This window comes from Nematolebias whitei, chromosome 19 (genome assembly GCF_014905685.2).
Source record: "Nematolebias whitei isolate Nwh7 chromosome 19, NemWhi1, whole genome shotgun sequence".
In the NCBI taxonomy this organism is placed as follows: Eukaryota; Metazoa; Chordata; class Actinopteri; order Cyprinodontiformes; family Rivulidae; genus Nematolebias; species Nematolebias whitei.
The window spans coordinates 18,433,760-18,445,188 of NC_056516.1; the positions used below are offsets into that span (position 1 = coordinate 18,433,760).

At 40.5% G+C, this 11,429-nt stretch overlaps 3 protein-coding genes across 3 annotated transcripts in view; 1 reads left to right on the forward strand and 2 right to left on the reverse strand.

Annotated features, from left to right (window-relative positions):
• Positions 1-422, forward strand: part of wipf3 (WAS/WASL interacting protein family member 3) — a 21,420-nt gene extending 20,998 nt beyond the window's left edge. Inside the window, exons 8-9 of the mRNA XM_037692831.1 lie at positions 172-276; positions 359-422. Of these exons, the coding sequence (XP_037548759.1) occupies positions 172-276; positions 359-399 (146 nt within the window). The 3' untranslated portion in view covers positions 400-422. The remainder of the gene's footprint in view (positions 1-171; positions 277-358) is intronic.
• Positions 423-2,539: 2,117 nt separating this feature from the next.
• Positions 2,540-5,394, reverse strand: LOC119425380 (peptidyl-prolyl cis-trans isomerase FKBP14). The gene is made up of 4 exons (XM_037692902.1): positions 5,201-5,394; positions 3,873-4,024; positions 3,393-3,520; positions 2,540-2,698 (listed from the first exon to the last, which is right to left on the reverse strand). Exons 1-4 carry the CDS (start codon positions 5,392-5,394, stop codon positions 2,540-2,542), a joined length of 633 nt encoding a protein of 210 aa, XP_037548830.1.
• Positions 5,395-6,242: 848 nt separating this feature from the next.
• Positions 6,243-11,429, reverse strand: part of wu:fc38h03 (acetylcholinesterase collagenic tail peptide) — a 10,115-nt gene continuing 4,928 nt past the window's right edge. The window contains exons 12-17 of the mRNA XM_037692884.1: positions 10,869-10,965; positions 10,655-10,791; positions 10,457-10,576; positions 9,951-10,080; positions 9,403-9,505; positions 6,243-6,337 (exon numbers count right to left, since the gene is read on the reverse strand). Of these exons, the coding sequence (XP_037548812.1) occupies positions 6,268-6,337; positions 9,403-9,505; positions 9,951-10,080; positions 10,457-10,576; positions 10,655-10,791; positions 10,869-10,965 (657 nt within the window). The 3' untranslated portion in view covers positions 6,243-6,267. The remainder of the gene's footprint in view (positions 6,338-9,402; positions 9,506-9,950; positions 10,081-10,456; positions 10,577-10,654; positions 10,792-10,868; positions 10,966-11,429) is intronic.

Below are 11,429 nucleotides of genomic sequence, written 5' to 3' on the forward strand. Positions count from 1 at the left end.
GAATAAAGTCATACGAAAATAAAGTCGAAATATTATGAGAATAAAGTCATAAAAAAGTTGTAATATTACTTTGAAAAAAAAATCATGCCTGTTGTTTTTAACTAAATTCTGACTCAATACTAACATGAAGGAAGTGTTAAATTTAATGTTTGTTTTTATTTTTGACTGAAGCGGATGACTTTGAGTCCAAGTTCCAGTTCCACCCGGTGGAAGACCTCCCCCCGCCTGACGAGTTCAGGCCTTTCCCTCGGATCTACCCCAGCAAAGAAAACAAAGGTACACACACACACAACACCCATTATTTCACATCTGATCCCCAGACTTTAGTCTCATACGTCGGTTTTCAATGTTTTTACAGGGAATCCCAAACCGCCTGCGATCAGAACGCACCTCAGATGAGTCATGGACTCACCCTCTTCAGCACAAAACAACTTCCTGAAATGACGTGCGCTGTGTTGCGCCTCTGTCCCATGATGGCTCAAGAAAACAACAAAACAGCCACAGAAACGTTGTGTTGTTTAGTGTGTCTGTGCAGATGCAAGTGTCAAACAAGGTCCTGCCTTATTCTGACAGTGTGACCTTTGACCTTTTCCAGAGTGGAATGTTTTCAATGCCTGTGAAGAGGAGGAGAGCTCGCCGTTCTTGTCCTCGTAAACTACGTACAGTCCTTACATCAGTGCACGCACTCCAGTGTCTTTCATTATTGCTCTTTAACACACAAATGCGTTGTCTGTCTGTTAGCAAAATATCTCATGAACCACTCGACAGCCTTTAATGAAACTCTCAGAAACCAACCATTGGATGCACATCTACAACTGGTTCACTTTTGGAGTCAACCTGATTTAAGAATGGCTGTCACAGCTCATCAACATTAGCAAACACAAGAATAGGTACAACTCTGTCAAGTTTACAGACGCAAGCTTTAGTGTGGTAGTAGCTGAGAGTAATCCCGTTTATACTCCGAGTGTTAACGGATCACACAAGAAAATTTTTTAAGACTTTACTGTTCAAAACAGCAAACAAGGCATGCTATGTTCATTTTTTAAATTTTAACAATTTCACACAAGTTAGTTTTTCCATTACTTACAGATTTCTAAAAATTTAATGTAGGATTTTTGTCCCAACCTAGTAGGTTTCAGAAAAGTGTACTGCTTTAAATAAAAGACTGTATTTACCCTCATTTTAAACACAACCCATGAAGTTTGTTTTGGGAATATCTGACCCGTGCTGGAAAGAATGTGTCGAAATGAGCACAAGCTGAAGACAAAAAGAAACATGAAAATAATTGTATTTATCGTAATTAAGATTAGCATTAAAATAACTTTATATTGTCTGGCTGCTGTAGCTCCAGGAAATCCCTTCATATAAGGATTGGTGTCATGAAGCTCGGAGAGTCTCCTTTTTTTTTAAAATAAAAGTATAGAAGTCCTGATTACATCATTCCAGACCAATAAAAATAAAGTTTTCAAACTGGTTCTCTCCTAAACAAAACTAGCTGATAGAAAGCCAAATTTGAACAAACTGTGTATCTTTTAGAAGCTTCTGAGATGAATTAAAAAAGAAAGTTTTTATAAAGACATTTTCCAGCACAGGTCACAATTTCCTATGGGATCAATAAAGTTCTATCTTATCTTATATATAATCAAAGATTTGGTCAAAGAGAGATAAAACAGACAGATGTTAGGCAGAATATAATTATAAAGGTTTCAATAAACTTTAAAACAATAATAGTTGGACACTGACGCCGTAAAATTCAGTTTATTTATAAATCAGAAACAGAATATGGGAGTTTTTTGTCATTGTACCTATTCACATTATTTCCACTGGTGCTACTCTTTGTTAAAGTTTGTTTGCTTTTTAAGAAAATGTGATGGAACAGAAAGGTAGGAGATAACTGGACTGTATCAGCTTCAGTGTTGGGTTTTATTACCAAACAGTAAATTAAACATGCTGCTACCAGCCAGTTCTAACAGCTGAGCAAACAGCGCCATCTGCTGGTTCAGTGTAAAACTTATTCTAAAGCAGGGCTATTCAACTAAAACGCTCAGGGAGCTACAGTTACTGAAAGCCAAGAGCTCAGGGGCCGGACATCCAGCAATTATTCTCATTAAAGAAGTTTGTTTTATGGTTTAAAATATAGTTTTGTTTAAAAATGAAACTGCTGGTGGGCCGAACTGAGCTCACCCATGGGCCTGATTTGATCCCTGGCCCACCAGTTGAATGGTCCTGATCTAAGGTGTCGTCAAGTAAAAGTGAAGTACTTTACATATATGTACATGGTTGTTTTAGTATTTCTTTTCTCAGATTTTTGTGAGTCCTGTCATGTTTCTGGACATTAAAACAGATGTATTTTTAATCTCCAGCATCCCTCAGTGTTGGACTGACGGCTTGTTCAGGATTTCCACAGTTTCTCACCAAGTACAGACCAGAAAATAAGAGTAAATATTTCTGAAATGACAACACTTCTCTTTCATGTCAATTTGAAATAAAAGGGTTTGAGGTTGGGGAAGCCAGAGCTCCCAGTTTCACAGTCTCAGCATCACAGTTCATCATGTTTGTACGTGAACTCTCTCGAGGATATAAAGCCATCCTTGTTCTCGTCCTCCTTGGCAAAGATGTCCTCGGCCATGTTCTCGTGCAGCGTGTCGTTGGGAGGGTAGCCGTGACGCTCGAACTCTTTCCTCAGATATTCTTTCACCTAAAAGATGCAAAGAGAATGGGATATTTCAAAGTGAGACTCAGAGCAGAGCGACACCATATCTCATGTATTATCATTTCTACTTGTGCAATATTCATATTGTAATAAAATGCAGATATAAGTATGGAAAACTTGGGTATATTCTAATTCAGCAGTATTATTGCAGGTGCATAATATTCCTAATATTGTGCCGTTAACCATTTTACAGATATTTAGTGTACTGTACAATAATTAATATGCCCTCAAACATTTTTTAGTTCATTTTAAAAAGAAAGTTTAATAATTATAATGTGCTTTTGAATCAAAACTTGCCAAACAAAACAGAGAGGGCTGCAACCTACCAAAACTTAACCGATTAACTTGCTGTGTTATGACTGTGACTAAGAGTCAGACAATTGGAAGAAAATATGCAGATATTCATCTGGAATCATGCAAATATAGTAAATTGGGTCAACTGTGCAACAACTCTGCAAATGATAAAATGTTTTTGTTGCAGTTTAGTCACAAAGCGTCTTCATTATGTTCGTCGGATGCTAACTTGTCCTCATTTCATCCCTGGTTTTGTCACAGTTTCGTTCCATAGGTCGCCAAACCCGTCCTCAAAATTTCCCTCACGTTTCTTGCACTTTCTGACTCCCGGAAACTAAATTGAAATGGGTTTGAGACGAGTTTCTTTGCTGATGCTCGTCTTCACCTCATCTTTGGAGAGCCTCCAGTCATCGTTAAGGTCCATCTCCTGGAAGGACTCGTGTGACCTCGGACCATTTCTGATTTCCATAACCTCAACGATGAAGGTCAGCGTGCTCTCGGGTGGGATCTTACCTGACCACAGACAACAAAATGCAAGAAGTCAGCTAAAATAAAGACTATAAAGGGGTTTCTGGAAGGTATTATTAGTTCTATCAAGTGAGTTAGTGCTTGTGCTTACCAGAGCTAAAGCACAGTACTGTTAATGCTCCATGCTGACAGACAGTGGACTCATGTCACTGACTGAAGCCAGTATTCAGTGTGAAAGTCCTAAGACACCATTCAAAGCAAGACAGTCAAGTAAGATATGCAGCACATTTATAACATGCACAATACAAAACTGAAGTACCAGGAATTTCAAAAGTAATGCAAGAGACTAATTATTGCAGCAGCATGCAGAGGAGAAAAATACAGACGGCTCCACTACCTTTCCCTTCTTTTCCATAGGCCAGTGCTGGAGGTATCACCAGTTTCCTCTTCTCTCCAGAGCACATGTCCTGCAGGCCCAAGTCCCAGCCTTTGATGGTTTCTCTGATGCCCAGTGTGAACCACATCGGTTGCTTGTCACCGTGGTTTCGACTGTGGGTCAAACAGAGTAAAGAAACTTAATGAAGAACGGAATTTGAGGTTTTATTCTCTTCTTGTATCACACTGAATTCTACTGTATTACCTATTGTAGTATCCTGTGTAATCCTATTGTATAACCAGTACATAATATTATGTAAAACACAGGATACAAGACTATACAATGAACTTTAATGCCCCCCATAAAGAAACTGGTTTTGGGTGGCAAGAGTGAAGGCTACTGCTAACAACTCTTTGCTAATGCTCCAAACTTGACTGAAAGCATGATGTGTGACAGAGGTGGATGCTGGGACAGTGTGACATGGAGACAGATGATCCCCTGTACAGACTTCTACAAAGAGCAATCAGAAGAAGACGACATATCAAACATTATTATGAGCTGTAGTCTTTATTTGGCTACATACATTCTAACTGCACCAGACATTTAATTAGGAAAATCATAACAATTATAACACAAAATGTTACATTGTGGGGCAGCATGGTGGCGCAGTTAGAGCTGCTGCCTCTCAGTGAGCACGCTACAGGTTCAAATCTCAGTCCGGGGGCCATTCTGGGTGGAGTTTGCATGTTCTCTCATGCATGTTGGTGCAAGATTGGTAACTCTAAATTGTCCCTGTGAGTGAGAGAGTGAGTTGTTTGTCTCTATGTGTCCCTGTGATGGACTGGAGACCTGTCCAGGGTGTCCCCGCCTCTCACACAGTGATGGCTGGACATGGGCACAAGTGATCCCCGCGACCCGACAAGGAAGAAGCGGGTTAAAGATAATGTATGGATGTCACATTGTGGACTTTGCTGTAATACTATACTGCTAGTGCTTTCATTCCTCTTCTTTTCAGAGCACGCCCACCTCTCCAGACTCTCTTCCACCTGCTCATTACTCTCACTATAGATTATGTCAATAACAGTCCAAAGCGACTCCTGCCGGTCTATCACCATTTGAAAGCAAAAAGTCTCCAGTCACTCCTACCACACATTTCACCTCTGCCTCCATGTCCTGTACGACACTTATGAGAAAACCCTGGCTTGTGTCGCCTTCTTTCAACCGATCAACCTGATTGGGTCAGACACTGCACAAAAAGCCCCAAGCCATTTATAAACTAAACGAACTCACCCTTTCATTTGCACTGAGCATTACGTTTTGTTTTACAATCGGTCACTATTAACCAGTACCTGGAGTGAAACATGGTCCCGTTCTCAAAGAAGACGTCGTGATGCACCAGCAGCATGTCTCCGTACTTGGACTTCCTGCGGCAGATGAAAGGTCTGTGCAGGACTTCGGTCTTCAGCTCGGCCTCGGGCAGCTTCCCGCCGCTGACAGAGGCCAGAGCAGAGCAGCAGAGCCAGCTCAGCACGACCACCAACATGCCGACAACCTTCAGCTTCAGGGGGAAACAGAAAACAGGCAGCAGCTCCTCTCGACGTGGCAGAGACGCTTCATCACACAAGTGGCAGAAAGTCGCCTCTGATTGGTTGATTCCAACGTTAGCCCCACCCACAGCCACGCCCCTCCCTTTCATGACATGTTAAAGAAGAACTCCTCTTTGTTGTCATTCTGTACTTTATTACATTTACAATCATGCAGAAACTCACCAAGTCGTTCTCAAATCATTTAACTTTTCATGCTGCTCGAGGGATCACAGGTTGGTTGATTTTCTGTCACATTATTTGCACATTCTCTTCCACCGAGCCTCATTTGGACTTGTACTGTCAAAGTAAGCATGTTGTGCACAGATTTACATGCATGATCACAACTCATAAATATTTGCTCTGTAACACATTGCATGGGAACTAACATGTTCACACACCCCTGATCTGCATTCAGCTGTGTTGATGACTTTTATGGCACCTTTAAGTATTTTTTCACTCCTGTATTAAAGAGAACATAGCTTATTTCTGCATTAACAGTCCGCAAGTCATACGCGTTGTAAGGGTTTCTATAATGCAATCATTACATTCTTAAAATCAGTGTTTGTAACAGTGCAGCAGCCGATGGTGTGACGGTAATAAATAGCTCTTCTTGAAGGCTGGTTAAACCTCCAGCTGATTAAAAAAACTGACTTTTCATGACTTCGCTCAGATCAGGCACAATAGCATCCCTTTAGTATGCTCCGTCTCTTTTTCAGTTCATCACTTGTTTCAAAAGGAGTGAGACGTCAGTTGTAAATCTCAAGTACGAGCTCCTCAGTCACAAAAAAAGAGGAAAAATCCACCATGGTTGATTTCTTTCAGCGATGAACTCAGGTGAAGTACTTGCAGCCGGTAGAATCAATGAGGCAGGAGTCGGTGCACTGGAGCTGCCCAAAGGATCTGCAGAAGAGATGAAAAATGGTTTATAGCAAGTGCAAATACATTAATTTACACTTAGTTAATTCCCACAGTTTTTCTATAAAATTTAAAGCATTCACACTTAGATGGCCTTAGAGACATTATGACGAGAGTATGCTCTTTTTCTTTTTTGTCTTTCAGCTGCTGCCTTCAGAGGCATCACAGTGGATCATCTGCATCCATTTCATCCATAAACCTCCTTTAGTACACCACCCCTCTGCATAGCCTCCTTCACTACATCCATGAACCTTCTCTGTGGTTTTCCTTTTTTCCAACCTGCCTGGAAGCTCCATATTCAACATCCTTTGTCCAGTATGTCCACTGTCCCTCCTCAGCACATGCCCAAACCATCACCACTGACACTCGTCTCCATCCATTAAACTCTACCTACATATTCTTCTTCATCTCTCTTGTGCACAGTCTATTGCTTTGGATAGCTGACCCTATATTCATCCTCTACACCTTGCACATGTTTCCCTCTCATTCACACATGTATTCTGTCTTTTTCACTGACTTAATTCCTTTTTTCTCCAGAGCATACCCTCCACCTCCCCAGACTCGCTTCCACCTGCTTGCTACTATTACTACAGATCATTACAGATTCTTTATAAATAAAAATGTTTCAATTAGGGAAACATTTCAAACCAACATTCCTAGTGTCGCCTCTGGTTCTGTGTCAGATGAGACAACTTTAAAAATGTCACTAGAATTTGATTTATGTTTGGACTGTTTTTGTCCTGTTGAGCTCTCTGAATTCTCAAAAATAATAGCTTCATCCAAACCATCCACATGCCTGCTAGATCCCATCCCTACCAGGCTATTTAAAGATGTATTTCCCAAATTAATAACCATGTCTTGGATCTGCTTAATTTGTCTCTAATAAATGGTTACATATCACAGAGCAATTGAACCTTTAATTAAGAAACATAACCTTTACTCAGGAATCCTAGCCAATTGTAGACCTATATCTAATCTAACTTTCCTCCAAAAATTCTAGAGAAAATAGCTGCTGGTCAGTTACGTGATCATCTGCATAGAAATAATCAGTTTGAAGAGTTTCAGTCAGGTTTTAGAGCTCATCATAGCACCGAAAAATGCACTGGTGAAAGTTACCAATGATATTCTCATGGCCTCTGACAATGAACAGGTGTCTACACTGGTCCTGTTAGACTTTAGTGCTGCATTTGATACAATTGAGGATAATATTCTATTACAGAGACTTGAATATGATGCTGGAATTACAGGAACGGCTCTAAATTGGTTTAAATCATATCTATCTGATATATTCCAATTTGTAAATGTAAATAATGAATCTTCATCATACAGCAAAGTTAGTCATAGAGTTCCTCAAGGTTCAGTGCTTGGACCAGTACTCTTTACCTTGTATATATGCTTCCATTAGGTAATGTTATTAAACAGCATGGGATACATTTTCATTATTATGCTGATGAGACACAGTTATATTTGTCCATGAAACCCACTGAATCCATTCAGCTACTTAGACTACAAGCATGTCTTAAAGACATAAAAATATGGATGACCCTAAATTTTCTGCTTTTGAAGACAAAACTGAGGTTAGGAATAAATTTTTCAGTCTCTAATGTTGGAAATTTTTGGTGTTATTTTTGATCAGGACATGTCTTTTATCCCCAACATTAAAAACTTTACTAGAACTGCCTTCTTCTACCTGCGTAATATCGTTAAAATGAGAAACATCTGATCTAAAAATGATGCAGAAAACTGGTTCATGCATTTGTCACATCTAGACTGGACTATTGCAATGGTTTATTATCCGGATGTCCAAATACTCTTTAAAACGTCTTCAGTTGATCCAAAATGCTGCTGCCAGAGTCTTAACTGGAGTTAGTGGGAGAGATCATATTTCTCCAGTTTTAGTTTCTCTCCATTGGCTCCCTGTCAAATCCAGAAATGAATTCAAAATCTTACTTCTAACATACAAAGCCCTCAACAACCTAGCTCCATCTTATATTCGAGATCTCATTGTTCCATATTTCCCTAACAGAGCACTTCACTCTCAGACTACAAACTTACTCGTGGTTCCTAGAGTTTCCAAAAGCAGAATGGGAGGAAGATCTTTCAGTTATCAGGCTCCTCTCTTGTGGAACCAACTTTCAGTTTCTGTCCGTGAGGCTGACACATTGTCCAGTTTTAAGACTGGGATTAAAACTTTCCTTTTTGATAAATCCTATAATTAGGGTTGGCTTGTTACGCTGCCTTAAGCTTAGACTACTGGAGGACAAATTGACCTCATTTCCTTAAATGAATTGTTAAAATTGAATAGTTTTCATTTGATACTATTTCTATCTTAACATGTGATTCTTGACCTGCCATTGTGTATCTGTTCTTCTCTAACCCAGCCGGTTGAAGCAGATGACCGCTTGTCCTGAGTCTGGTTCTGCAAAAAGGTTTCTTCCTCATGAGGGAGTTTTTCCTTTCCACTGTCGCCTTCATGTTCGCTCAAGATGAGAGTTTTGCGATGGAGTTAAACTCGAAGCAGTCTGCTCCTCAGATAAATAATGTTAAATTAATATTTTTACATATGAATGTTTCTGTTCAGTGTCCTGAGATGACTTCTGTTGTGACTTGGCGCTATAGAAATAAACTGAATTTAATTGAATCACAGTGTCGTCTCCAGTGCCATAGCCATGTGGACTTCTGCCTGACCTCATCTCCTGTGTATCACCACTTCAAACCAGAGAGGGCTCACAGCTGATGTAATCCCATGCCCATCCTGAACCCCTCTGCCACTCGTACTGCACATCTCACCACTGCCTCCCTGTCCTTGTACCCTTAGATGCTTCGATCCTCATACAGTACCGCAGTACTTCTCTTGGCCCTTTCCCTACGCCCATAGTGCAAGTCCTTCTGAAGCACAAGTTTTTTTCTATGAAGTTTAAAAATCCCAGATGAACACCGCTAATAAAAAGAATTACAGAGTTAATTTGACATCTTAAAAACATTTGATTATTGTGTACCAAGCAGCACCCAGATGAATGCGTTTGTGGTTTTAAAATCAGTAAACATACCCAGGAAGGTAGGATTTACAGGTCTGATAGCCAAAGTCTTTCCCATCGCACTCCTCCATCCCTTCATGTCGGTAACCATCTCCACAGTACGCCCATTTACAGTCTGCAGTGACAAAGCGAAAAGGATGAAAAGAGTGCACGGGCACAGGCGGGAGAAATCAGGGGGAGAAAGACGTTACAAATTTCTTTCGGCACTGCAGTCGGTTGTGATGCCAGTGCAGCATTTTCTCGCTAATTGAATTGAAAAGAAGCAGAGAGTAGTGAGAGGTTGGCTGGAAAAGAGAAGGCAGGGGAGATGAATAAAAGATCAAGGGAAGGTTTCATGGTGCGGGCTGCTTTTATCCTGCGCCACACGGGAACTGAACCTGTGGTGTGTTGTGGTTATGCTCTGCAGGAGATCTTATGACGGTGTCCAACAATAAAAAATGTAAAACTTTGTAAACAAAGGCTGGTTCCGTGTATTTAAACTAACATAACAGAAAGCTTTTTTGTAGCGCTAAATGAGCAAACCCTTCTGCATGTGTGCTAGTGAGAATGATATAACTCACTAAGACAGGCATCGGTGACGATCTGGTTTCCATCGTCACACTCCTCCCCGTGCTGGGCCTGCACCTTCCCGTCCCCACAAACGGCGACTGGGTCTGGGACTTTCTCCGTGGACTGAAATGGCTGAAAGGGCTGGAAGAAATGTGAGGCTGAATCACTTTGAGAGGATTTGTCAAGATGTTTAGATGCAACTCAGACTGATTAAAAGGCGCATACCGTATTTTTCGGACTATAAGGCGCACTTAAAACCCTTTAATTTTCTGAAAAATCAACAGTGAGCCTTATAATCCGGTGCATCTTATGTATTAATTCTGGCTGCGCTTACTGACCTCGAACTGATTTTATGTGGTACACGGCGCTCAAAAATCAGTCAAAATGTTTTATATGTTACACGTTTCGTATGAGAACAAACCCGTCCATTGATATTGCACCTTATAGTCCAAAACATACGTCAACTTCAGCTCAAGTGTGTCTTTAATATGCAGAATAAAATGTTTTCTTATTGTACCTGTAAGGGGCTCCAGCCATCTTTATCTTTAAAGTAAAGCATCCTCTCGTCCCTTCTGAGCGCTATCGCAGTGTCTAGATGTATGCGGCCCATCTCCTCCTCACTGTTCACCACAAATATCTAAAGAGAGCAAACATATGATAAATAGCTGCTTAATGATGTAAAATCAGTTTTCTGTGGGAATATCTTGGGTCTTACTGCAGTGAGTTTATTGCTGCCGCGTCGTTGGGTGTAATAATGTCCAAAAGGAGCATTATTTCCTCCAGGGTTACAGTCACAGTGACCCGGTAGACCTGGTGGACCCTGCTCTCCCTTCTCCCCCACTAAAAAGAGACCTGCAGGAAAGCACCTGTATGTTACAACTTAAGATGTTCAATATGATTTTTCTATATCTGTGTATGTGTTACCGCACCTGAGGCGGGAGGTCCAGGCGGGCCAGGAAGACCGTGGGGACCAGGTGGTCCTGGTGGGCCCATGAGTCCTGGGGCTCCTGTGTGGCCCATTGTACCCTATACAAACATAAAACTGTATGTTAGAACAGGGGTTCCCAAACTTTTCCATGCCATGGCCCCCCAAACAACATTAGCTTCTGGCCGTGCCCCCCCCCCCCCCCCCTCGCAAACCCACAAACAATGCTACAAACTATGTAAAGAAACATCAACTTTTTGAATGTTTTAACTTTTATTCACTATATTCAATTAATTAGTACAGCTGCTGAGCATAAAAATGTTATTAACTAACATGTTTTAAACACTGTATTATAGTCCCACAAAAAAACAACAAAAAACAACAACTTTTCAACAAACTGTTGACCAGAAGAACAAAACAAAAGAAATCTAACCTCTCTCAAGCGTGTTTATCTGGAAATGACAAATACAAACTGCCCTAGTGTCCAATTATTATTATTATTATTATTATTATTATTATTATTATTATTATTATTATTATTATTATTATTATTATTATTATTATT